Source organism: Cercospora kikuchii (genome assembly GCF_019650295.1).
Source record: "Cercospora kikuchii DNA, contig_00007, whole genome shotgun sequence".
NCBI classification, from domain to species: domain Eukaryota; kingdom Fungi; phylum Ascomycota; class Dothideomycetes; order Mycosphaerellales; family Mycosphaerellaceae; genus Cercospora; species Cercospora kikuchii.
Window position 1 is genome coordinate 1864597 of NW_025408588.1, and position 25844 is coordinate 1890440.

Below are 25844 nucleotides of genomic sequence, written 5' to 3' on the forward strand. Positions count from 1 at the left end.
GAAACTTGCACAAAATCTTGTGCTCGTTCACAAACACATCTTGCAGCGATGGCCGACTACGACAGCGATTCCTCGGGCGCAGATGACATCGAGACTAATGTGTTGCTCGGCTATGTTTCGAAAGAGCCCACAGGCGACGATTTCTCCCAACTTGGTGGACATCCGGTACGACAACCAGAATGAGACACATCGGAGTCGTTGGCTGAGAGTTGGATACAGATATGGCTAGATGGGAAGAGTGTCCCTGATGGGGCTCTCGCAAAGTGCAGAGTCTGCAATGGTCTTATGAATCTACTTCTTCAGCTCAACGCTGATCTGCCAGATCGATTTGCTGGCCACGAGCGGAGATTATATGTGTGGGCTTGCAGAAGGAAGGCATGTAGAAGGAAGGACGGCTCTGTCAGAGGATTCAGGGCGACCAGACAGACCGCTGTCAAGGCAGTGCCTGCTACTGCTGGCACTACGAAGGGAGACAAATCAGCTCCCGCACCACAACCTGCCACGAATCTGGGCGACACATTATTTGGCGTCAACACAACGTCAAGTGCACAGGCGAACCCATTTGCCGCTCCTGGAATCAGCAGCTCTGCAAACGCCAATCCATTCGCCTCAGCCTCATCACTGGCCGCCAAACCACCCCAGAAGCCAGCAGAGCCCACGCCCTCAGAAAGCCTCCCTCAAACTTTCGCAGAAAAAGCCCGTCTAGCCTCTCCAACAGAGTTCGAATCGACACAACCCATCGGTCCTCCACAACCCTGGCCCGAGACTTCCGCATTTCCGGAACCATATCCCACCTACTACATCGATGCAGACAAAGAATACATCGAGGCCACACCCGCCAACGACATTCCGCAAAACGTCCGCGTTGACAATGGCGAGGGAAGCAGTGCAGGCGGCGAGAAAGACGTGAAGGATGCTTTCGAATCCAGCATGGACAAAACATTCCAGAAATTTGCAGATCGCTTATCGCAGAATCCGGAACAAGTTCTGCGATACGAATACGATGGGCAGCCTTTGCTATATAGCAAGAAGGACGCTGTGGGGAAATTGTTAGATCCGAATCCTTCGCAAGGCAAAGACGCAAAGGTTAAGGTTGCTGAAGGTGGCAACGGAGGCAAGATCTCCAGGTGTACGAATTGTGGTGCAGAGAGGGTGTTTGAGTTACAGTTGACGCCACATGCAATCACGGAGCTGGAAGCGGAGGAGCTGGGCTTGGACGGAATGGATTGGGGGACGATTTTGCTAGGAACTTGCTCGAAAGACTGTCAAGCACGAGGGAAGAAGGAGGGGGAAGTGGGCTATATTGAGGAATGGGTAGGGGTACAGTGGGAGGAGCTGGAGGTCAAGAAGGCTTGAGAAAGCAAGATCACAGACAAAACGAGGATTGGAGCAGTCGCATTTGGTGTCTAGAGACGTCTGTCGAATATCTCTCCGGCCTTGACAAGTTACCAATCGCCGTCTTCTACAATTGTGCTAGCCCGCATTATCTTCTCTGCAACACCTCTTCTCGGATCGGCATCTTGATCCTACTGTCAACTCTTGACCACGGCCAAAAGGTGAGTTCAGAGGTCAGAACGAGTGAGCTTCAGTATGCGCGGATTTTGCGACGCTCTGAAAATGCTGTGAAGAATATGGCGATGGCACATATGGTACCTGACCCGAGCGGGCCAGCGACGCTGGGCCTGTCCATCGAGCAATTCTAGGATATCTCGAAGAAGTTTTTGAATGCAGTCGAGCCACTCACGATCTTTCATCCATTGCCATATGCTCAACAACCTGTGAGCAGCAATGTGAATAGGCGGTACATCGATCTGATTGTACTTCTCGCCATACTTCACCTTCTAGCTCATCTTCTTCATGCCATCAAATCATGCCAGACCTGGTCACGGTCCGCTTTTAGTCATCCCAACCTGAACGCCGCGCTGCCCATGTCATAGTAGGGGTATCAAGCCCAGTCTCAGCTCTCATCTATGCCGGCTGCTCATATGCCCTCTTGATCATCCTTGAGAACTGGTCAAATTTGACAGTCTCCCTCTGCACCACACTTCGGGCCTCGTTCTCCTTGTTTAATGGCACCTTCACAGTGTTGCCCTCAATGGTCCAGCCACAGACCTCTTTGATAAAGCCTTCGAACTTGCCGCCAGAGATGTTGAGCCATGACTCCAACACATCTCGGCCAACTTCTTGCATGCATTGTGAGACAACAACGGCGATTCTAACGCGCATGGTGTCTTCAAACCCGGCGACATCTGCGGTCAGGTCCGCGTAGGTGTCATCATCGGATAGTGTCTCCCAGAACTGCGAGTATTGTGCGTTGTTCAATTGGCTGTGTAGGACGCCGAGATGTTGAACAATTTCGGCGAGAGACCCTGAAGCCGGAGGCCCTGATGTTGCCGTCTTCTGCAGAACGTGAGGTGGAAGGAGTGAGAGACAGAGGCTGTAGTCTGGTGAAGGGAAAACGGTAAGGGCCTTGACGAGGATGTTGGTGATGGTTTCGTCGCGGGCGAGATGTGGGTTGAACTGGTATCTAAAGCCGGGAGCACAATGTGTCAGTAGATGCTCCCATCATAAGATCCCTTATCGTGCTCGAGTATCATCGAGAAGGAGGGAGAGGTGTTCAGTTAGAGCTAATATACATGCGCTTCAAGGCCTTTTTGGGGCTCAGGTAATAGGAAACGTGGAATGTTTATTCATCTTGTAACCATCTCCCTCCTCATCATAGAAAAGCGGTGTCCACTCACAGTTTCAGAAGCGCCAGATTCGCGTAGCTATCGTAGAGCTGGTTTTCGCATTGTGAAGCAACGTAGTCCTGGAAAACGCCTGTCGTCTCTGGATTGTAGCGGTCGAGGCCGTTCAAGATCGCGTCAATGTTCTCCGGTCGGTCCGGGTAGTAATCGAAGGCGACGCCCATGTTTGCAGATGTGGTAAGGTCGAGATGTGTTCGGCGGGCGCGGTCACAGAAATGGAAGTTGAAATTCTGTGCCCGCAAAGTCGACGATCACGTGCTTGATGCCTGGGGCATCAAGTTCCTCTTTCCACCGCTCTCCCAGTCCCACTCCCACTTCGCTTCCAAGACCTTTAACTGTCGCGTGATGCCAATGGAAGAGCATCCGCAAGCGAGTCTGCTTGGTCTACCAAGAGAGCTACGCGATGAGATTCTATCGCACGTCCTCATCGCTCCTGTCGAACTTTCAACCCTACACAAGTCATGGCACAACTACAAGGAAGGCGTCTCTGCCTATCCTCCCGCGATATGCAGAGTGAACAGGCAACTTCGTGAGGAGTCACTTCCGCGCTTCTACTCCGGAAATACTTTCATGGCGCAGATCTCTGCTGAAGGCCTCTACGATGCTTTTCATCGTTGGATCCACGGCGTTGGCAGAACTCAAGTGCAATATATCCGCCACCTGGAACTTCGCGGCTGGGTACAAATCCCTTTCGGCCATATGGTGCAGAAGAGATGGCTTGTAGCTCTGTTCGACCTGCGGTCAGGTGCGATGAGGATCGGAGACGAAACAGTCTTGGCCAGCACTGCACAGCTGAGTCCCGTGAAGGAACTGGAATTCGCATTTGCGGAACTCGTCCGAATGAGGAATGGCAAGCCGTTTGGAGCACTAGAGTTGGAAGAACTGGTGGAAGGATTCTATGATCTCTGCATAACATGCTGATCGAAGTTAGCAGCCGCACGTCTGTGCGCAGGTATTGCAAGGGACACTTCTGATGGCAGATGAGGTCCGATTGTCACCAAGTACATTACACGATGTTACAGCAACGATCGAAGTGTGACTACACTCGCGTCTGCAGACGGCAATTTGAGAAGGCAGTTTGAGAAGAAACGCTCGACGCCTGTATTCGAAACCTACAGGAGTACTGCACAAAGCCGTTTCTGAACCCCCACAGACCAATTCAATCGGCCAGACGCATGATGCGGCGTAAGAAGAACGCCATCTCGATGCTACTAGCCCATTGTCGGGTCTACGAGATCATAAAACATCATCTGGATCAATACCCAAGTTCAGCAGCTTCTTCCGGGCTGAGATCTGATCCAATTCTGCCTGTACCAGCTTCTTGCGAGCTCTCGCCTCTTCGTAATCCAAAATGGCCAGCTTCGTCTGCATCTCACGCTTCCTCTTCCCAGCCTGCAACCCTGGTGCGTCAGGGATGTGCACCTGGTCTGCAACTGTCGTCAAGGTCTGATCCGAACGATTCTCTCTCTGTAGCACTTCTGCCAGGCTGGCATCCGGCTCTGCATCCAAAGCCATTTCGCCATCAGCTTCATCACCTGAAGGAGACAATCTGGCTCCAGCGACTGGACTTCCATTGCTGTTTGCACGAGCTCGATCAGAGTTCGCAGCCGCAGTTGGCTTGCTGACCGACCTGTTCAGCATGTTGAAGGCCGCTGGGCGATCATCGAGCGACATCTCCCTCGTCCTGGTGTTAAGGTCCGGAGAAAGAGGCGTTGCCTCTGAGACCACCTGTCTTTTGTTCACCATATCCATTGCAACCTTGACATCCGCTTTGTATAATGCAGACCCACCACCGTATCGAGCTACCTGCTGTTTGACAGCCTGACGAAGAACTTGTGTTGCGAATTGCGGTCTGCCAGAGGTCTGGCACGAAAAGTTTCGCAGCGCTTCGAGCAATTCGGTTGACCAATCATTCGGCATTTTCGCAGTTCCTATGGCGGCACCATCTATCCAACGTGGACGGATGTCATCCGGAACGACGGTTTCTACAGTAGCATTCCACTCGCTTTGCATCTCATCAATGAGATGTTGTCGTTGCTGTTTACCCTTGAGACTGAGCTTCTCAAACCTCCAACCAGAGTCACCTGGTCGCGGCCCTTCACTTCGTTTCTTTTTCTTCGCGGAGGGTACATCAGGTGAAGGTACTTTCGCTTTACGCTTGGCCGCACTAGTCGGCCTTGCACCAGGATCGATATCGCTCTCAAGGATAGGAAAGTCCGCACCAGTATCGACATCACTTTCCGGAATCGAAAAATCGACATCGTTCTCATGTTTTGATCTCGCTCGGGTTCGATGCGAAGGGCCGGCCACACCTTCCCAATCAGCATCGTATTCAACAGCTTCATCGGAATCAAAGTCTGGATCCGCTTCTTCCTGCATTGCGTTGATCTTATCGACTCTTGCTTGATTCCGTTGCGTCTCCGTCTCGGTATGCGGTGTGAGGGCCACGTCGGACGAGATATATGGCAACTCCACTGCATCTGCTTGCGCAGCACGGTCCCGCGAAACTTGCTTCACATGCTTTGGCCGGTAGTTCAACCCCGGAGAGCTGTTTGCGAAAGCCGGCACACCTTCATCAGGCTCGATCAGAGACTCGGTATCGTCTGACGAAATACTCTGAATCGAAGGCTGCTTCCTTGGTTGCTTCCTTGCAGGACTCACTATCGCAGTTACTGCTTTGGCCTTTTCTGCCTCGACCGGAGCCTGCGCTTTCGCCTTCGGACTGGTACGTTGTGGTACGCCAAATGCTGGCACCACAACCCTTGACGGTGGACTCATGCGGCCAAAAGTTTGAGAAGTCGAATTGACTCCCTCAGCTATCTCCCCTTCCTCGGGACTATTCCCCTCCGAGTTCCCGATAAACAGCGGAGAAGAGATCGCAGACGTACCACCGGTATTCATTGGTGCTGTCGGTGGACGCTGCCGTTTCTCTTGGTCCGAGCTACGCCTGTGATTCTCCTCGTCGCGTTCAATCTGCGTGTGGGTCTGTAATTGCTCTGCGTCCAGCTGCGCGGCGAACGCTCGTTCAAGTTCCTCGTCGTCACTATTGGATATCCATCTCTCTCTACGCTTTGCAGCTTCGTCGACCCACCGCCGACGCCTTTCACTAGCTTCCTGCTCATATTCTTCCCTGGATTGCACCTGTGTATCTGGAGTGCCTGGTTCTACCGATGGAGATGTGAAAAGTCCGCGCCACATTGAAGCCTGACTGTCCGGAATAGAAGCTGGAGTGGGAGCATCGTTCTCGACGACCGCTGCTGCTGCAGCATGACTTGTCTTTGCAGCGAAAACCTGTTGTTTCGGCATGAATACTGATGCCATACTAGTTGACTTGAGAGCTTTCTTGTGTGGCACAGGCTTTGCACTGCCACCTGCTAAGGTGAACTGCTTAGGCCTTCCATCAGGATAGTAGTAGCTGTTTCGTGGAGCCATAGAGCTTGCATGAGGTATGTCTACCACCTAGTAGTGTACGCTTGAAGTCTTACTACTAGTGATACTGTGCTATGCTAAAACTCAAGACTAGTATTATTATCTAAAGTATTTCCAAAGATCTAAAGTAGTTCCAAAACTAAAGTAAATCCAAAACTTATAGAAAAGGTATTAAAAGAAACTGTTGTGAACTGACACTCCACTGGGCCCTGCTGTGAGTCATGTATATTGGTTCCTATATACCCGGGACCCCAGACCCTGTATACTAGCCCCTATATAGTACCATTCGATAGTGTAGATAGTTTTGTATCCTCTTTTGCCCGACAATACGAGAGAGGGTCCCTTAGTGCCCCCCGATAACATGCGACGATACGCAACTTCGTAACAGGTTATGAGCCCGGGTTAGCGCTATTGTATTCCAAGCTCCGATAGAAGGCGAGGCGCGGTTCACCGACAGAGTACGGAAGCCGAAGGCAGGACAACAGGAACGCTATTGGCAACAGCGAGACACCGAGCTAGAAGAGCAAGGAAACAGCCCGAGCTGTGGCTGTATAAACAGGGACAGTAGCAGCAGAGACTGCGCCAGGAGCCTGCGGGTGAAGACAGGCACACAGAGGAAGGACTGTGCCCTCTGTGCTCAGGGACAAAGGACAATGTGCCCCTGTATAAAGAAGGAGCAAAACCCTTTCCATGGTTAAACATGAGTCCCAGATTGCAACTGGGTGTAGGACCCCATGGACCCTAGCTGAGGGACTGAAAACAGCGGTGCAGCTGCATGCAGAATTGCAGCCAGCCCACCTGCAGCTGAGACCAAATGCAGAAGAGAGAAGAGCATTGAGGAATGATAGTTAGAGTGAGGACACCAAGACAGACAACAAGGGGAGAGGATGTTGCAACAGAGGGCTGCAGAAAGTGTAACAGCAACCTGCAGTACACCAAACCTGCTGTTGGCAGAATAACACTTCAGAGACTGCACCCCAAGCTGTCTGGATTAGTACCTTATCTCTGGTGCTGGGAGAACTTGCCAACTCTCAAAGGAAGATCTTGCAGTAACCAAAGGCTTGGTTTATACCAGATATGTTATGTTCAGGGAGGAAGCAGTTGCAAGGCAGTTCTGACATGGACTGCTGATGGCTCATAACACTTCAGAGACTGCCTGAACCTCTCACTACCTCTGGAGGCCAATGGTGAATCCAGGATCAAGAGGAGTCATGAACCTACCTTTGTCTTATGGGATAGCTACAGGAAGTCCTGAGCTGGAGGGTGCCAAAGTGGTATGCTCCCTTGATTCCCATATGCCAGCAGGAAAGCACGGCTGCTTGATAGCCGGATCATTCCAACAGGAGGCTCTAATCTGAGGAGGGACAGAGGGTGACCCATGTATAGGAAGAACCCTGCAATCATTTGACTTTTCCCCGCTTTGATTCTCCTTGGGACAGAAGGACAACTTTCCATCTGACCCAATACTAATTCTACAAGACTACAATGGATACTCAAGACAAATCCTCCGGACTTCAGAAAAGACCATGCCCAATCCTATGCAAGGACAATGCAGAAGGATGGTTCAGAAGGATGGAAATCTTCTTGAGGGGAGAAGACCTGTATCACACAATCTCCCATGAGACACACACCCATCACCCCAAAGTCACAGTACAAAGCAATCTGGTGGATATCTTTGTGCATAGGGGAGGATGATGAAGAGCTGGTCTCAGAACTCCAAACTGCAAAGGAGGTTTGGCAAGAGCTGAAGAAGAAGTATGCAGACAACCAAGCTACAGGAAGGAAACTTCTGAAGCAGTACTTCAGTTTCCAAAAGGCAGAGGACATGAGCATTGATGGAGCATGGACACACCTTCAGGCACTTGGCAAAAGGATCAAAGTTGCCCAACCTGAAATGGCTGCTGCCATAAACCCAAAGGCAAGAGCACAGGTACTCTTGTCTGGGCTTCCAGAACAATGGTCTACCATCAGAGATGCAATAGATGGTCAACCCTCACTGTCACCTGAAAGCATACTCTCAATCCTTCAGGAGAAAGAGGTGAGCATGCCTGCAGGCAGCACACCTGTGGCCTTTGCAGCCCGAGCTGCATCATCAAGAGGATCATCATCTCACAGAGGAAGAAGATCAGACAGCAAGATGTCTGACAGACAAGGACTGAGATGCAAGCTATGCAATCAAGCTGGGCACTATGTTTCAATCTGCCCATACTTGGAAATGGCCCAAGGAATAATAAAGGTGGTCTCTGAGAACAAGATCTCAGACTCAAAGGCCTTGGCCCTAGTTGCACATGATCAGGATGATGATTGGGATGAGGAGGTGGATTGAACAGCCCCAGTGCACTGTCAAGGGGAGTGTTGTGAACTGACACTCCACTGGGCCCTGCTGTGAGTCATGTATATTGGTTCCTATATACCCGGGACCCCAGACCCTGTATACTAGCCCCTATATAGTACCATTCGATAGTGTAGATAGTTTTGTATCCTCTTTTGCCCGACAATACGAGAGAGGGTCCCTTAGTGCCCCCCGATAACATGCGACGATACGCGACTTCGTAACAGAAACAGCTTATGCAGCGGCTTTTGTAGCTTTCCTGAGACCTAGCGTAGCTCGCTGATCAAGCTGCAGCCAATCGCATAAATGCCAAGCCACACTTCTCGGCTGACTCACAGCATAGCGCGTAGGAGGTAGAGATAAGAAGCTATAGGAAGAAGTTACACAAGTTTCCGCTTTTCTTGCATAGCTTGTGTAACTTGAAAGCAAGGCAGAGAAGTTCGCTTGGAAACAGCTTGGGAATTCGAGAAGTTTCTCGGAGAAGCAGGGGTGTGGAAGTGAGGGTGGCGAGACAAGCTGAGCTCGACTCAAACTTTCATGGGGATTTGATGTGGTGATTGATGGGAGAGTTGAAGGGCGACATGTGAAGGAGAAGGTAAAATATTAGGAGATGTAGAGATGCAGTACGAAAAAACAATCAGCGCCTCGCTATGCAATGCAATAAACCAGTAACACAATCTATCCCCCTCTTACCCGCCCAAGCCAACACTTCCACCAACTCACCCACAAGCCTCCACCCCCTCATGCTCATGATACCTCAAACACATCCCCCTCCCCATCCAAGGCTTACACCCACTCCCATCATGCTGCAACCCCCCACCCATCCCCAACCCCTCCACTCCCCCACCACCATTCCTCCTCAAACACTCCCCACAAAAAGCCTTCTCACAACTACAACACTTATCCCCACTAATCCCAGGCTTCAACAGCGTTCTACAACCCTCACAAGCCCTTGACGAACTCCAACTCCGAGGCCTCCAAGCCACGAGACTATGTATTTCAATCGCTTCCGGACCAGGTCGTTTTAATTTCACGACGAGTTCGCGGAGGAAACGAGGATGCCAGTCATCTTTATGCGTTTCGAGGAGTTTGTCGGTTTTTTTGTAGGCGAAGAGGTCGAGGATTAGGGTTCGGAGGGGAGAGGAGTCGCGGATGTTGTCGTAGAGGATCCAGGTGTCGGAGGGGGTGGGGACGGAATTTGTGGATTCGGAGAGGCGGGCGATGGTGCTGAGGATGTGGTTGCTTAGGGGCGTGGTGAGTAAGCGGTCGCTGAGAGCGTAGAGGTCGAGAAGGAGAAAGTATTTGGGACTGCCGGCGTGGTTGCGGAGGTCGCCGTCGAGGTGAATGTCGTAGAGTGCTGGGTGGTGTTGTGAGAGAGCGTTGCTGGTGCCGAGGCGGACGATTTGGCCGCCATGATCTCGGATGTAGCCTGTACTGCGGCCGAGAGCAGCGTCGTGGCTGGCAGTTGGCTGGGTTGTTAAGGTTCCAGTGTAGAGCCACTGGAGAAACCACTCGAATGATTCGGGCTTTTCCTCTGGGAGGCGCACTGTCTGCTCCATGCCTTCGGCAAAAGTGCTGTTGAGTGCTGCAGCAAAGAAGGGACTTGCTGATGTGAGCAACTCCTTGTGTACGAGGAACTGCGTCTGCGGTCGAGTCTTGTTGCCAGCTTCTCCGACAATGACGGTTGCTGTCCCAGTGAAATTGCGGAAGGATGTTCTTAGAAGTGGTCGGACTGGTGATCTGCCTGCTCGCACTGTTCTTCGAGGCACGATCGGCGAGTCTTGTTCGCCTTGCCGAGTCGATGAAGACGTGTCACTCGGGACAGGAGAGGGTATTTCCATCGGCGGTATGCCGACATGGTGAGTGGAGACTGACATGGGAGGACCAAAATTGTTGGGAGGTGTGAGAGGCGCAGGAGGCAGCTGGCGAAACCACACGGGTGTTTCTATTGAATCCAGGTTGGTAGGTGCTGGGAAACTGTATGGAAGCAGACCTGAGTGGCGTCGCTGGTCTTGCGTGAGAGCTTCTTTGTCTCAAGGTGTGTGATTCAGTGCCCAGAGTTGATGCAATGCAAATTGGTCCTGCAAGTCAACAATTTGCAGCAATAGGTGTGGGAAAGCGTCAAACGAGTGTTCGCAATGCAGACGATGAAGGGTCACCTTGGGGTTAGTAGCTTTGCCAGAAGACAAACCTGCAAGCAGATATGCTCGTCGCACCAATGCAGATGCATCTTGAGTGTGCACTGCGGTCTCGTCTTTGTCGCATTCGGCCATGTGAGATCAAACAGACGCCCGTCGCATGCCGCATGCAGAACAAGTCAAGGCACGTCGGAAGCAGAACAATGCATTGAATCATCAACCACGCCTGCGATGCCGCTCGCCGCGAAACAAAGTGCAAAAATGGAAGGAGAATACTCACCGTGCGTGGAACAATGTAAGAGGTGTTGGAAACTGCGTTGTTGACGATACCAAAAAGTTGCATTACGTGGTTTGCCTGCCGACGGGTGTTCGCAGCAAGCGAAGGCACCAATCCTGTGGAATGTGTGAGCGGCACGTGGCAACAGTCAAACCTCCACTTTTCTGCATTCCACAACCAATCTGGCTATTTTTCGAACGATTCCGCCGGAAATGCCGCTGCAAAAATACCCAACGCCGTTCCATGCTCATACGAAAAGCCGTAAAGTCGTGGCATTGAATGCGTAAAAGCCAGCCGCGTTCGTTCATGTCACTGAGACATTCGTGTTTTATCGCCTAGATTTCGCCGATCGCATGTAGTATTCATGCGCCAGTGAAAGTGTCTTCGACAAGAAAGTGGTTTTTCGTGCGACACCATATTTGTGCCAGATTCGCACAGCGCGCTTCAGGTTGCGAAGATTCTACCTCGGCATGATAGAGTTCGAGTTCTTGCTCGATTCTCCGAGACGAGAGTACAGCATGTAGAGCGCCATTTGGTTGCACTCTTGTGTTCCAGTGATGGTGACGAGGCGCTCGTTGTTGTTGTCTTGAGGCTCGTTGATCTTGATGACGCTGCCAGAAAGCTGTCTAATTTCGTTGATCTTGGCACCACCCTTTCCAATGATGGCGCCGACCATGTCGTTGGGAATGAAGATTTGCTGCGTAATGGGCTGTCCTGGAACCATGCCTTGCATGGGTTGTTGCGGTGGGCCGGCATGCTGAGGGGCAGGAGCAGCATGGCCGTATGACTGAGGCTGGTGCGGGTGTGGTCCAGCACCAGCGTATGGCTGACGAGGAGAGCCAGCACCGTAGTGCACAGGAGCCACTGGTTGTTGCGGGTAGGCTGGCTGGCCGTGCATATGAGGTGGGCCGTATGGGGCCGGAGGTCCACGAGGTGGTGGTCCGTTGTGGCGGCGGTTGTGATCGGGATGTCCTACTTGTCCGCCAGCGTGTTGAGGAACGTATGGGACGACTTGCATGCCGCCTGGGACAACACCTTGCGGTCCTCCGTGGCGTCCAGCATAGTTGGAAGCTGCTGGGCCGCCGAAGCGATCAGTCAGCTGCTCCACCAGAGTGCTGCCCACATAGTAAGTAGCGATGTGCACGGCATCAGCAACGCCGAGAACGACGAGCGAGCGCTCAGTGGACAGTGGTAGGCATGACTCGGAAGCATTGAGACGGGCGCCCGATGCTTCTTGAATTTCGCGAATGCGCACACCCTGCTTGCCAATGATAGAGCCGATGAGGATGTGAGGGATAAGAAGACGGAGAGGGTAGGTCTTGGACTGCGGAGTGGAAGGCTCTTCGAGTGGCTCCTGGTTGAGGGTGCGGATGATGAGGCCGAAGGCCTTTGCGACGGCGTCGACATGACCGCTGACAGTGAGGACGCGCTCAACGGCACCACGTGTGTATTCGCTCACGGTGCATTTGGCACCAGCGAGCTTGCGAATCTGACTGACATTCTCACCGCCCTTACCAATGACGGTCGCGGCCTCGGCACTAGAAATGATGGCACGAACGTGCAGCCACTGGGACTCATCTTGCTGGTGATATGGCTGCACGGCTTGAGGTGGAGCACGAGTGTCGACTTGGCCATTGTGTTTCTGGTCCGGAGCTGCAGCAGTAGGGGCGGTGGATGAGCCGTCAACTACGACGCCATTTGTGGGTGCGTCGGGCACAACGGTGTCGCCCTGCTTGTCGGTGACGTCCGGCTTCACGTCCGTGGCTGTATCGTCTTCTACATTGGGCTTCTGATCCTCATCCTCGGCTTTGATGAGTGGTTCTTCCTGAGGCAAAGTCGATTGAGCCAGCTCTTCAGCATCTGCGTCGTCCTTGATGACCTTGTCCAGAGCTGGGCGCTTGGCCTCTGGCTGGTCTGTGGGTCCTGATGGAGATGATGGCTCCTCGAGTGGACGCTTTTGGGTGGCGACAGGGGTCTCTTGTGGTGCTTCGGCCATGATGGACGGTGTTGTGTAGCACAAGACAAGAATAGAGATTGGGTATTGGTCAGAGCAATGCTCTTAGTATAGCTTTCTCTTGATTGATATGGCTGTCTGTCTTGCCTACGTACACTGCAGAGCTCGTGGTGGTGGGAAGTGTGCGGCGCGGTGCAGTGTACTCGAAGCAATGGGTGGTGATTGTGGTGGTGATGCGATATCTGAAGCGGTCAAGAGAATCGAGTGTGAAGCGGAGTACGACCGGACTTGTGCAGTGCTCGTGATCGCTGGGGCGCAGAAGAAAGGTCTGCGGTGCAGCAGCGGGGCTATGATGGCGCGCAGACGAAGAAGAAGAGCTGTGTCTTGAGTGGTGGGTGGTGCTGTTGATGCAGTCGGAGGAGTTGGTGACGCTGGAAAGACTAGCCGGCGGGCGGAGTTGGTGGTGGTGGAGGAGTTTTGGCTGTGGGAAGAGTGGGTTGGTGGCGGTGATGCAGAAAAGAGGTCGATCGTGGTTGGCAAGCTGCGGGAGTGTGCAGGGCTGCTTGCCGTACTTAGCCTTGGAAAGAAAGTCGCTCGTGTGAGGGTGGGCGATGAAGGAGAAAGTTCAAGTCGCAAACCTGAAGTCGCAGAAATGAGGGTGCCAAGCCAAGCTCCTTCCCCGGCTTGCAACTTGCGTCACGCTTTGGTGAACCTGAAACGCAGCGCCGTTTCCGATGTGCTGGAAGGTGCCATCACGCGTCAATATCGACAAGTGCGAGTCGTGATCAACCGGACAAATTCACCTACGTATGCGCACCGTTGGCGGTCATGGTGTTGAAGGATGGTCTGCGGCGGTGAGCGGAGGTCCGCGCGAGGCCGTACACGTATGCATCTGCTGTATGGGCTTGTACTACATTAAAGGCAGCTCCTTGCTGCCTGCCGTAGAAGACATTGAAGCAGGGCAGCAAGGGCGTTTCTGCCTGACTACTGGATCGTTGCCTGTAACTTCCGCCGTCGAACCCACCGACACTTGACCGTTGACTGACTCGCGAGCCGGTGCTTCCACAGCATTGCCGGCTTCACCACGCTCAATTTGGGTCATCAGGGCAAGCGATAGGGACAAGATGTTCGAGTTCCGACTCAACCGAGAAATAAGTCACTAAACAGCATGCGGCTGGGTCAGACCCCACTTTCCACCTCAAATATCACATGTAAGCTGCCACGGGCTTGAGCGCCAAGCAGAATCTCCTGCAAAGTCGCCATCTGCATGTCAGATATCAGGACTTGAAGTGACTCTGGTCCAAGTGGCTAGCCATCGCCGTCAAGTAGTCCACCGAGAGATAAGTAAAGTAAAGGCGAGATCTTTGAGATGCCTTGCATACTGTCTGCTTCGTACGGGAGAAACGAAGTGAAGACAACGGCAAAGGTCCAACTGAAGACTGCAAGTGCCAACGTCTATGCCTCACACAGGTCAACAAACATTCGCGCCGCGTGGCTAAACTCTTGACCTCTCGCCGTCACCTTTCCTCTGCTCAATCCCACTTCGCTGACCACTGACACCAACTTCAAGCCAACAACACAGCTCCGCTTCAACACCACCAAGAGCCATGAAACCGCTTCACCAAGCTGTCGTGGAAGCGGGAAGTACGCAAAGCTTTTGCCGCATCACATCTTCTGTGACTGACTTCCGGACAGACATGGTCAAGAGCACTGCATCGACCGAGAAGCCAAAGCGGGCTGGCTTCATGGACTTATCGGCCGAGCTACGCAATCGAATCTACAGATATGCGTTGGTCTCGCCAGTCCCATTGCGGGTCGCGCCTATCAGCAGCGACTCCGGAACTGTCATAAAGGTCGCTTCCTTCTACTACTTGAGTCCGGGCCTGCTCGCCACGTGTCGCCAAATCCATCAAGAAGCTACAGCAATGCTATATGGTGGGAATACCCTCCACTTTTGGTTTGCATATATGGATTCCTCAATTAAACCGTTCCTCGATGCCATCGGAAACTCGAGGCGTCTCATTCGCAGTATCGTTCTCGAAGGGCATGGTCTTCCCGCTCACGAGGCATCATGGGCCCTGCTAGCCCAGGCTTCGGGTTTGCAAACGATTCAAGTGCAGGCGAAAGCGAACCAGTTGAGGTCCGATGGCGTTGAATGCTTGGCTGCATGTGTTAGCAGCTCGAACTGCACTTCACAGAAGCCTTACGACGTCGTAAGCTTGCAGGTGTCGGAAAACCCGAAATCTCCCACAGGAATCGATTTCAGTGGGAATTTCAAAGAGGAGTTGCAGAGACATTGTGCTTTGAAGTCCAAACGTTTGCAATTGGCAGAATAGTGGTCCTGGACATCACGCGCTCCGAAAGCGAACATTTCAAGGTTCAATCACGTACGAACACTATTACGCTCCCCGAGCTGGAACGTCGTTGGACCGAATTTTGTGATGGGCGCACATGCTGGAGGAAAGGTCGACGGAAGCAGGGCTAAGAATTCTATAATAGGTGCAGCAAGCATAATTGGGGAGGCTCGAGGTCATCCTCGAGTGCGGATATAAGATCAAAATACAGCGCTTCGGCTCATCCACCTACTGCGATGAGCACCAAGCAAGGCAGACCAGAGATCAACAGATACTGAGGCAAAGCGTCGATAGCAACAATCACGCATCTGCTAGGTCAATTGAACAAAGCAGTTTTGCACTTCCACTTGCTCGAGTCCCTAGAGAACGTGAACTGCTCCAGAACACATCAATCAATCGCGATACAGTATCGTCTGTTTCCTTCTTTATTGCGTGCTACATATATATAGGGCTCGAGTTTCAATCTCCTCCTCTAGTTCTGCTACCGCCAATACCCAAAGCTTGTGATTAGTAGCAAGCTCCTTCCCAATCTACTGCTTGTCCTCAAATGACAAGTCTTGCTTCCCTCTGCTTGATGTTGTTAGGTATCGCTGTTTGTCCGTCACAACTACACCTACGGCAAACTTTCCGACCACTTGCATTATAAGCATGCTGGCGTCCTATCGGTCCCTCTCCATGCGTGATCCTCGAGCTGTCTATACAGCTTTTGCTCTACTTTATATACATCATGCCATCGTTAACGACAGAGCTTCGGCTTCATTACCGTCCTTGGTATCTTTCGAAGAGCTTCGACAGCTCGCTCCTGGAGGTATGTTCGTTGATATCGAGCCGCTTAATCGATCTCACCTTTTGCAAGATGCTATGGTGTGCTTAAGTGGACTTCTGTTTGCAAGATGAGGATCTGTTGGCCCTGAGGCAGACTTGATATACGACAGAGACCTTCGAGCCATTGGAAGAACAGTATCGGCGCTCTTGTACCATGGCTATTCGCTATTGGGGCGCTACATCATCTCGAATGTTTCTGAAGCGTCTCGCGGCGTCTTCCCTAATACAAGCCCCTTTTCTGCATCTCTTGCTCCAGCGGCCCTTTTCCTATAACGTCCCCGTCCAATGCGGCTCTCGATAATGCTACATTCACCCAATGCTGACTCGCACAGATCCAGTACCTTGCTGTGAAATTGTCTGCCTGTGCTGCCTTACCCGCTCTGAGTGGAGTCGAGATGGGTGAACAAGAGCCCACAGCAAGCACGGAATGTCTGGCGAGCTCTGCCGCTGCTCTGTTTCTTTGGAGACACTCGGGCAGCCAACTCAGTCCGGTATAACAATACAACAAGTAACCAGCTTATACGACCGGTACTTCTGAAGCACAATGGCGATCATTGGCAGCAAGTCAGCACGCTCCTCGAGCTCAAAGGTCTCAAAGCCGACCACCTCGAGCTCAAACGCCTCAAAGCCCACCACCACGAACTCGATCGCCGCCAATCAAAAGCCGACAAAGCGTCCAAAAAAGTGAGTACCTGCATTGACTGCCGCAGAGGCTCGCAGATACTGATATACATAGTCCTGCCGCCTGCTTGCCCGCACTGCCAGCCGAGCTGAGAGCTCGGATCTTCGAGTACGCATTCGCCCGTAATCACCTCCTGAAGGTGATTAAGCATGGTTCCAAGTTCGTGCTGCAGTCCAGACAGCACCACCAACTCGCACCCGGAATCTTGTGGATGTGCAAGACCTTCCTGTACGAGGCGGCGCCATCTCTCTATGGCAAAAACACCATCAGCATAGCCTCTCGACACTTGCCGGAGTTTCTCGTGTCAATTGGAGAAGCAAACAGGAAGTTGCTCCAGCGCTTCGAAGTGTTTCCAGATAGGGACATTTCCTGGGCCCTCAAACCGATGCTTCGTTGTCCAAAGCTGAAGGAGATCCAAGTGGTGTCGAGCATGGTTGCAGCGGAGCTATTGGTACGCATGCTGCTTCCACACGCTGTGAAAAGAGCCAAGACCAACCAGACGAGCTTCCTCAAATTGCTTAGCTTCGTACCAGAGCCAGGATATGCGCTGAGTCTCGCCCTGGGCGATGATGAATGGCACGAGACTATCGAGGAGGAAATGGAGGGTTATGTCGAAGAAGTGCTGGAGGGTTTGAAGGAGGGCTTGGCGCGCAGGGGGCTGCCAAGTACGAGCTGAGGGGAGCGTAAGTCCAGATCAATGATCATATCGCAGGGGCTATTGCTGACTTGGACAGCACTTTGCGGGATCCCATTCCATTCGAGCACAAGCCGTGGGTGCAAGTGCATGTAGCCCGGCATTGTGAGCATCCAATTGCTGCATTCGGACACGCTGCATCCAGGGAAGAGAAAATTTCGATGGTGTTTCTTAGGTAATTAAGTCTTGCAGCCTCAAACGGCTCCCATGTTCTCGCGGGCTGAGGGACTCCCTGCTCTTACGCATGGTGGTACTCCAGACCGACTCGCAGTGTTCGTTCAGAGCATGAACCAAGACGAGCTCGACGCAAATGCACAGCTGAACTTGCTGTAGTAGGACATCAAGTATGAAAGAAGCGGCCGCTCATCAGTCCCAACTGTTCCATACGATAGTCGTCTTGCGAGCCATTGAGGTCAGAGCAGGCCCAGATCTGGTCGACATGCTGTTGTCGAGTGATGGGGTTTTGTGTCTCTGCACGCTCCAGTGTTATCCTCAACTGTTCTCGGGATAGGGTATCCCTTCTTGATATCATTGACAGCTTTAATAGAGCCCTCGCGACAGGATATACAACACACCGATCCCGTTGCCCATCTGAAGCTGTAGAGCTTGTCGCCGACCCTCAGGCAACGAAAAAAACATGCCTGACAATTCGCTCCCTCCCCAGGGTTCTCTTCCTTTCCCGCTGGGTCTCGACTAATCCGGAAACACCTCGCAGTCCGTCGATTGACCGTAAGATGGTGTCCAAGGATGTGGTAAAGGGCCCGTGAGTGTGATATTTGAATGGCGGAACCACTGTTGTGCTAACATCGAATGCTCCCACAGCGACCAGACAGGTTTCCACCACCTGTCGACCGAGCTACGCAACAGGATCTACGCTCTAGTGCTACTCAACACCAAGGTCGCGCCAGTCAAGATCTACGCAAATTCTCTGCATCCTGTCGGCTCCCGAGAGTTCCTCCAAGCCAGATTGCGTGGCCGAGTGTCGAACAACATCGTGTCGAACATACTGGCTGCCAGTCCCCAGATCCACGACGAAGCAACTCCAATGCTGTACGGCGGTAACTCGTTCGACCTCACGAGAGTGGCCTCAAGATTCCTTGCTGCCATAGGACCATCCGCGAAGTTCGTTCGGAACATCACCTCGACGTGGAAGCCAGGCAGGGAACTCGGGTTGAGCCTCAAGCTGCTCACACCAGAGACATATCTCCAGTCTCTCGTTCTTGGAACAGGTTGGCTGGTGCCAGACCTGGTGGATGCCTTGCTCGACTGGGCTGTCAAGACTGCAGAGCATCGCGCTGGGACCGCATTGTCATCGCCAGTCGACATACTGTCCTTTGTGCCAAGCCCCGGTAGCTCTCCATGGACTGCCATGAAGGACGTACCAAAGTATGAGGCTGCCGTCAAGAACGCACTACTCAAGGCGATGGCGAAGCGCAAGTCGGTTTGTGAAGCCAAGGTGTAAGCAAATCGAAGAGGCTTCAAATTGTCCCGCAAGGTGGAGGCGATGCAGTCACGCAGAAATTTGAGCGGAAGTACGAAGCTTGCTCAGGATAGGAACGATGGAATCAAGCCTGCAGATCTGTGGATGAATCCGCAGCTGCATTAAACAGACTTATCGAAGGTGCTCAGGTCGATTGAAGCCCGCCATCGCGGTTGAAATTGACCTCTCATCGTGCCGCAGTTTAGTGCAATCAACAAATTTCTCTGCACCGCAGATTCAGGTCGCTCCTCATGTCAGGTAGCCACGCTGTCTTCGAGAGTGTCTTGCTCTGCTCAGCGCCTAACAAGACAAAGTCCGAGTTCAAGAGGCATGTGGACTTGTAAACTTTACAGCCCAGTGCAGCGGAGGCTTCGGTGCACATGCGTGCAGCTTAAAGGATCACGTTCGGTGGTGCTGGTCTTCGAACGAACCGGTCTCATGAGCTTGAGAAGATCGTCTGTACGCACCAAGAGGCGACTTTGGTCATCGTCACCGTGATGAATGAATCAGCGTCGATTGGAATTAGGAGGTGAAGTCCAGCAAGCCTGATGCTCTTTAGTGCCCCTTGGACGGTCTGGGCTTCTCGGAGGGTTTGACTCATTGATTACTAACAATTGCCGATGCGTTGATTCAGAGCCTGTCGTGCTTGCCTGGGATGTCTGAGGTCGAAGCAATTTCTCCAGGCATCCTGGTTCGTGATTGCCAAGCCAATTCCGACATCGCTTGCCTTCGTGGAACTCGCAACTGCTCCTTCAGCAACGTGCGCGTGCATCTATACACGATTGCCTGACGTACCAGCTCTCATCACAGTTCCACTTCTGCGCTATATGCATCAAAGAGCAGTGTAGTTCTCGAACGCTCAAAATCTTGGCACAGCTGGGCTACGAGAGGAGACAGACACCATACCAAGCACAGTACCAAGCATACAAGTCGAAATACACCATCCCTACTGCCACGGCGAACCACAAGAGACTTCGCCACCTACTTTCTCTGCATCTATTCCCCATAAGAACTTAGCGCCTCTCCTTCCCGTTTCTTCCGTCTTCTCACGCCATCGGCACTTTCACCCAGAACATCCCACGAGCCCGGAACCAGGTTGCTGTCCCACTTGGCACAGAACACGAACGACTAACTGACTAATGTCAGCACTTCATTGACCGAACCTAGCATCCAGGCACCACCGATATAACAGAACAAGCCGAATTGTTGCTATATGGGATATTCGACTTCAGTAATCCGGAAGAACCTGATCTCCAAAGCACAGTATATAGCACGACAGCAAGAACCAATTCTACGTTCTCCAGATCACCATTCAAAGCATTTCTTTCCTCTCAGTTCTCTCTTCCCGGCGAAGACCCCAATTCCATCCTCCCCAAAAACAAAAAAGCATTTCGTTTGACACGAAACATACCACATAATACCCAACAACTCAAAATGAAGTTCAGCATCATCGCCTGTTTCCTGGCCGCCACCGCCATGGCAATGCCAGCCGCAAACCCATACGAAGTGGCCGACAACGACGTGAGCAATCCCCCCAAAACTCCCAAACCTTTCCTCCCACCCTCACTCTCATTGCATATCAATCTAACACAATAACAGATCATCCTCCTCCAACGCTCCCTCGAAGCTCGCGGCTTGGGCAGCCTGATCAAGCCCATCACAAACGCAGTCAAGAAGCTGAAGGGCGGCAAGAAGCGACCATCCGACATCGTTCCCGACCTCAAGAACCACTTCAAGGTTTCCAACAACGGAATGGGAACGACTTACATTGAGCGCTGGGGAACTGTTGCCAAGCCAAATGGCGAGTAGACTACTCAGGAGTAGATCTTTCTGCTGAGTTTTGAGCCAAAATTTGGATGGGACGAGATGAGTGTATGAGTACTATGTCTTTGTGGTGTGTGGGTTGCGAAATGTTTCTTTTGTTTTGGGAGGTACAAAAAATATATTGGGGACATGCGAGCGGGCTGGTCCTGCAAAGTATGTGGCGTTAGGGAACAGAGAATTGAATTGTTTGAAATGGTGCTCGCTTTCGTCGTTTCCTACTTCGTTGCTACTTGCTTCCTCTCCTGTTCTTGTTCTGCGTCTTGAGGATTGCAAAGTTGTGCTTTATGTTAAAGGCGCCTTGCGACAATGCCATTGCCGCTTAAGCTTGCCTCCAAAAGCTCCAACAATTGAGCATCTGGCGTTCTGAGCCTCCGTATTGACGGTCCTCGTCCGAATACCAGAGTGACTGGTCTATAAATTTGTGACAGTCTGGTCGTTTTCCTGTTGCCATATCCTTGGCAGCTTTGTCCTGGAGGAGTTCTGTATATAATTTACAGTCATGAAGCTGCCTTGATAGCAGTTTTTCGCATCCTGTCGTGATGGCGTCCCTGGTTTTTGATCGACTGCTATGCCGATACATAGCACAGAACTTCGACAGAGCCACTGCTTGTCGGCTGGGCCACGACGGCGTCAGCAGAACTTGAGTTGGTTCCTAGCACACCTTGTCCATACTTTCTCATCCGGGATTCGCAAATTTTGAATTCGCTCTCAGCCGCTTGCCAATCTTGAAGAACAAGAACGGGAATGGCGTCATAGCCAACGCAATGAAAGCCAGCAAGGAACTCGCCCATTGGTACCCCAACTTCTCATACATTTGTACGCCAAATAATGGAAAGCCAGCCGCGAAGGTCGAGCGCGCAAAACTGTTCGCTGCCAGTGCGGAAGCAGCATAAAGTGGGTACGTCTCGACAAGAAATGTGAAGATACCGCTGAAGCAGAAAATGTTTCCCAGCCCGAAGAAAGCGGAGAACATGACTGGCACGATCCAGTGTACATGGCTATACGTCGTCCATCCGAAGCCGAGCAGTGAAAGAGGGACGATGACGGCTCCGAGAATGGTAGGTGGGAGGCGATACTCCGGCTCGCTGACACCGCCGTTCTGCTCGACGAGGCGGATGTACCGTCTGCGCCAAAGAGGATCGCAGGAGACGCCTACGATCATTCCGACGAAGATTCCGAGAAACGTGAGACCAGTCTGCCATTGATTGAAGTTATGGTTGTTTTGGAAGACGACGGCGAAGGCGCCAAAAAAGAGGTAGAGGATTCCGAGGAGAATGGCTGAGAGGAGACATAGGTTCAGACACATCGGCTCAAAGAAGAGGAGTTGGAAGGGGCGGATGCAGGACCAGAGAACTGTCTGTAGGACCGAGCGGTCCATGACTTCGATTGGCGCTTTCCATCGTTGGTCTCCAGTTTCTTTGCGAAGTTTTTGGGCTTTGCGCCGCAGGAGGACTGGAGCGTAGGTTTCTGGAACAAAAATTACGATGAGGATCCACTGTAGGCCGGCCCAGATGATGAGCACGTAGAAGGTCCAGCGCCAGTCTGCGAATTGATTGATGAAACCTCCCACGACTGGTCCGACTTCTGGACCAACGAACGGACTGGCAGTGTAGATCATCATAGGCGCGCTGAGCTGGTCCTTGCGAAACATGTCGCCGACAGTGCCACCAGCAACACTCAGGAAGGCGCTTCCGGCAAGTCCATCGAGGAATCTCGCAACGAGCATGGTGGCAATGTTGGGTGCGACAGCGCAAGGAATGAGCCAGATCAGATACATGCCAAAAGCGCAAATGTAGATTATTCTCCTCCCATAGAACTCAGACAGGGGACTGAGGAACATGGGTCCCAGGCCAAGACCACATACGAAAGTCGTCAGACCGACAGTCGCGCCGAGTCGCGAAACGTGGAATTCGACTTCGAGTTGCCGGTAGGTCGAGGTGTACATAGCGCTTGCACATGTCACGCACAGTGAGCTGGCAGAGACAATGAAAACGATGACCCACTTGCGCCATGTTGGTAAATTCTTGGGACTGTATGGATCCTCATCTCCATCGAAGCGGACTTCGAAGTCCTTGTCGCCGCTTGGTGAGCGTTCCGCTTCCTTCGCACTGTGCGCTGTTTCGTCGTCGTCCTGGTGGAATGTGTAACCATCCTGCAAGTGGTAAGAGCGCTGGGACCGCGCTGATGATCGGCTTCGTGCAAGTCTGAGTGGCGGCGCCAATGCTGAATTGGTGCTGGAAGCGTTCGTACGCTGTCGCGCGACGCTGCGTGAGCTTCTGTCGTCGTCATCGTCGGGTCGCGGTTCTTCGACCTGTTCAAATGGTCGACCACGCGCTGTGGCTTGCTCGATATCTTTTTCTGGATCCATGACTGAAGTGGCGATGTTCCATGGGACGTGGAAGCGTGAGCTGTCTTATCAAGTGCACGCTCGTGCTAGCAATGTTCGACGCGCTTGACTGACGACGCGACAAACGTTCATGACGGACGTGAGATCAAAAGGAATCCGTACTCACGCGTCGCCTCAGGGTGAGGATTAGAAATATGGCATATCGACATTACAAAATCCGATAGCTCCACGGCATCGCGGCAGTTAGACGCAGGAAATCGCGGGCAGAGCGGCGCCTCTCCATTGGAAAACGTCAGAGACTCGTGATTCGCGCTGGCGTGAGTGGAGAAGCGGTAGCGTCGTCCATTCCTCCCACTACGTCTGCCGCACCGTCCGACCGATGCGCAATTGTCAGCAGTGAGCAACGTACATTCACGTGGCATTGTGTCTCGTCGATGCAGCAGATGTTTCTGTCTTGTGAAGAGATGACACGGTGCCGGCCGAGATGTGAAGAAAGAGAGCGAGAGGGAATGAGTGGGAAGTGATGTCAGCGCGTGCGACCAGGGTTCGCGTCGCTTCACGCGTGCACAGTCCAGAACACTGGTGGCAACCTTCACACAACGATCAACACATGCCCGGTATAGAGTCAGGCTCGACGAGATGCCTCTCGGCTTCGAGCGCCTGAATGAGCGCACCCAGCGTCCAAATGCGAACATTAACTTCATCAAGACGGTGTCCAAGGGAGCTGACAAGGCCATCGCCGAAGAGTTCCTGGCCCGCATCGCAGCACAATGTTACCCCGTCATGAAGAAGCACTACATCACCGTCATGGCCCTCGAAGAATACCCTCCGAACCCCGAATTCCTCGGTCGCAACTTCAATGCCGGCGAAGTCATTCAATTGGTGCTGAAAGACAAGCAAGGACGATGGCTGAGCTTCAAGTTTGTCCAGATGGTCATGATGCATGAGTTGGCGCATTGCAAGCAGATGAACCACAGCAAGTTCTTTTGGGCTATTCGCAATGAGTACGCAAAGGAAATGGAAGGACTCTGGCAGAAGAGGTACGAAGGCGAAGGCATGTGGGGTCGTGGCCGAGGCCTGCAGAATGGCGCATTTGTAGACGCACAGCCTCCAGACAATACACAGATTCCCGAGCACCTTTGTGGTGGCACCTATAGACGCAGAGGGAGAAAGAGAAAGAGAGGTGCCCAGCAGGGGCAAGACGATGGCGAGAAGCTGAGCTATGCCGAGAGGCAGCAGAAGCGGATACAGAAGAAGCTCGGCAAGCATGGTGTCAGCATGAAGAGTGAGGTTCTCGGAGATGACGAGTTGACAAGAGGCGCCTTGGAGACAATGAATGGTGGAAAGCGAGGAGCAGGCAAGCCCAGAGTGGCTAACAGCAAGCGTGGCAGAGAACTGCGTGCGAACGCTGCTCTTGCGAGATTTGACGCTTTGAAGGAGCAAACGCCTGAGAAGACACCGGAGCCCGTCGCCGACCTGGACAGTGAGACAGAATCCGAGTGGGAGGATGGATCAATGGGAGGCTCACGAGGCAACGGCCCCGTGATCAAAGATGAGCATGGACGCGACATGGTCAAGGTATGCGGCGATGGTGAAGACGACGACGAAGGAGCAGGCAGAGAAATGGATGAGCTTAGGATGCTCAGTCGTGGACCTGCACGAGCTTCCAGCAAGAAGTCAAAGCCCGAGCCTGGTCAAACGCAAGACATACACGAAGATCCTGAAACGGAAAGTGGGGCGGAAGATGATTCGCTCATGGCCTCCACAAAAAGTCCTGCGGTCTTCAGTGGCAGCAATGCCAAGGCCCCATCGAGGCTCGCCAATAGCCGCTCTGTAGAACCATCCGCGGGTTCAGATTCAGAGACCGAGGACGAGACTGAAGATGCGAAGTCAAGCTCGGCCAGCAAGGTCGAGAGCATTGCTGAACAGTCTTCGCGCAAGGCTGTCGCAGCCAGTGTCCCGGAATCGGAATCGCGTCAAGGACAACTCGAAGTCGACGACACATCGCAAAACTTGAACAGTGTGCCGTCTTCGATATCGGAAGCTGCAACAACAGTCCCAAAGAACGGTTCTGCCCTCTCAACTTCTGCCGGCGCATTGATTTGCACAATATGCTCTTTGGAGAACGAACCCAATTCGCCTACATGTGTTGCATGCGCTCATGTTCTTTGTCCTCGATTGATGCCGAACAACTGGGCTTGCAAATCAGACACGTGCAAAGACAGCCTGTACATCAACGCTGGCGATGTCGGTCGCTGTGGCATTTGTGGCGGCCCAAAGCCTCAAGTGCTGGCTACTGCGAAGGATCACAGACAAAATCGGACAGAGCCATCGCGACCGACTGGCCTGACCGGGGCTGACGTTTTGAGATGGGACTGAGTGACTGAGATAATATTGCAAACCATCCAACTGTCGACGCATTCGCAACGGTAATTGGAGGACGACCGACGCCTGATGATTAATGAATATAGAGAGATACCCCCGCCAGCGATGGATGTTGCAATGCATTAACGTCTTACGAACCTCAGCATGCGACTGAGATATACAAACGAGTTTTACCGGCATTTTCACTCCCCTCCACTACAGCTCTTGTTCTGCAATTGGCATTGAGAATTGCACGTTGCTCAATGCATGTCTTGTCACGTACCTGCCAAGAGTTTCAGCAAGATCCCTGCCAACTGACATCACATTGCGTTCCCACTTCATCTGCTCCATCACCACCATCACGAGATTCCGACGACAATCCGGTTTCTGTGGGACT

At 52.5% G+C, this 25844-nt stretch overlaps 11 protein-coding genes across 11 annotated transcripts; 6 read left to right on the plus strand and 5 right to left on the minus strand.

Annotated features, from left to right (window-relative positions):
* Positions 1 to 48: 48 nt before the first annotated feature.
* On the plus strand, positions 49 to 1356 carry CKM354_001082500 (uncharacterized protein; the record flags this gene model as incomplete). The annotated part of the gene is made up of 2 exons (XM_044806292.1): positions 49 to 165; positions 220 to 1356. 2 exons carry the CDS (start codon positions 49 to 51, stop codon positions 1354 to 1356), a joined length of 1254 nt encoding a protein of 417 aa, XP_044662227.1.
* Positions 1357 to 1968: 612 nt separating this feature from the next.
* Positions 1969 to 2911, minus strand: CKM354_001082600 (uncharacterized protein; the record flags this gene model as incomplete). The annotated part of the gene is made up of 2 exons (XM_044806293.1): positions 1969 to 2527; positions 2742 to 2911. 2 exons carry the CDS (start codon positions 2909 to 2911, stop codon positions 1969 to 1971), a joined length of 729 nt encoding a protein of 242 aa, XP_044662228.1.
* A 181-nt stretch (positions 2912 to 3092) lies between these two features.
* On the plus strand, positions 3093 to 3668 carry CKM354_001082700 (uncharacterized protein; the record flags this gene model as incomplete). Its single annotated transcript, XM_044806294.1, has 1 exon — positions 3093 to 3668. One exon carries the CDS (start codon positions 3093 to 3095, stop codon positions 3666 to 3668), a length of 576 nt encoding a protein of 191 aa, XP_044662229.1.
* Positions 3669 to 3983: 315 nt separating this feature from the next.
* Positions 3984 to 6179, minus strand: CKM354_001082800 (uncharacterized protein; the record flags this gene model as incomplete). Its single annotated transcript, XM_044806295.1, has 1 exon — positions 3984 to 6179. The coding sequence occupies one exon, from the start codon at positions 6177 to 6179 to the stop codon at positions 3984 to 3986; it is 2196 nt and encodes a 731-aa protein (XP_044662230.1).
* A 3048-nt stretch (positions 6180 to 9227) lies between these two features.
* CKM354_001082900 (uncharacterized protein) lies at positions 9228 to 10385 on the minus strand (the record flags this gene model as incomplete). The annotated part of the gene is made up of 1 exon (XM_044806296.1): positions 9228 to 10385. The coding sequence occupies one exon, from the start codon at positions 10383 to 10385 to the stop codon at positions 9228 to 9230; it is 1158 nt and encodes a 385-aa protein (XP_044662231.1).
* A 998-nt stretch (positions 10386 to 11383) lies between these two features.
* Positions 11384 to 12919, minus strand: CKM354_001083000 (uncharacterized protein; the record flags this gene model as incomplete). Its single annotated transcript, XM_044806297.1, has 1 exon — positions 11384 to 12919. One exon carries the CDS (start codon positions 12917 to 12919, stop codon positions 11384 to 11386), a length of 1536 nt encoding a protein of 511 aa, XP_044662232.1.
* A 1655-nt stretch (positions 12920 to 14574) lies between these two features.
* CKM354_001083100 (uncharacterized protein) lies at positions 14575 to 15213 on the plus strand (the record flags this gene model as incomplete). Its single annotated transcript, XM_044806298.1, has 1 exon — positions 14575 to 15213. One exon carries the CDS (start codon positions 14575 to 14577, stop codon positions 15211 to 15213), a length of 639 nt encoding a protein of 212 aa, XP_044662233.1.
* Positions 15214 to 16600: 1387 nt separating this feature from the next.
* On the plus strand, positions 16601 to 18894 carry CKM354_001083200 (uncharacterized protein; the record flags this gene model as incomplete). Its single annotated transcript, XM_044806299.1, has 5 exons — positions 16601 to 16740; positions 16793 to 17403; positions 17451 to 17508; positions 18097 to 18195; positions 18255 to 18894. 5 exons carry the CDS (start codon positions 16601 to 16603, stop codon positions 18892 to 18894), a joined length of 1548 nt encoding a protein of 515 aa, XP_044662234.1.
* A 1452-nt stretch (positions 18895 to 20346) lies between these two features.
* On the plus strand, positions 20347 to 20721 carry CKM354_001083300 (uncharacterized protein; the record flags this gene model as incomplete). The annotated part of the gene is made up of 2 exons (XM_044806300.1): positions 20347 to 20433; positions 20512 to 20721. The coding sequence occupies 2 exons, from the start codon at positions 20347 to 20349 to the stop codon at positions 20719 to 20721; spliced, it is 297 nt and encodes a 98-aa protein (XP_044662235.1).
* Positions 20722 to 21412: 691 nt separating this feature from the next.
* On the minus strand, positions 21413 to 23104 carry CKM354_001083400 (uncharacterized protein; the record flags this gene model as incomplete). Its single annotated transcript, XM_044806301.1, has 1 exon — positions 21413 to 23104. One exon carries the CDS (start codon positions 23102 to 23104, stop codon positions 21413 to 21415), a length of 1692 nt encoding a protein of 563 aa, XP_044662236.1.
* A 618-nt stretch (positions 23105 to 23722) lies between these two features.
* Positions 23723 to 25462, plus strand: CKM354_001083500 (uncharacterized protein; the record flags this gene model as incomplete). The annotated part of the gene is made up of 1 exon (XM_044806302.1): positions 23723 to 25462. The coding sequence occupies one exon, from the start codon at positions 23723 to 23725 to the stop codon at positions 25460 to 25462; it is 1740 nt and encodes a 579-aa protein (XP_044662237.1).
* Positions 25463 to 25844: the final 382 nt, after the last annotated feature.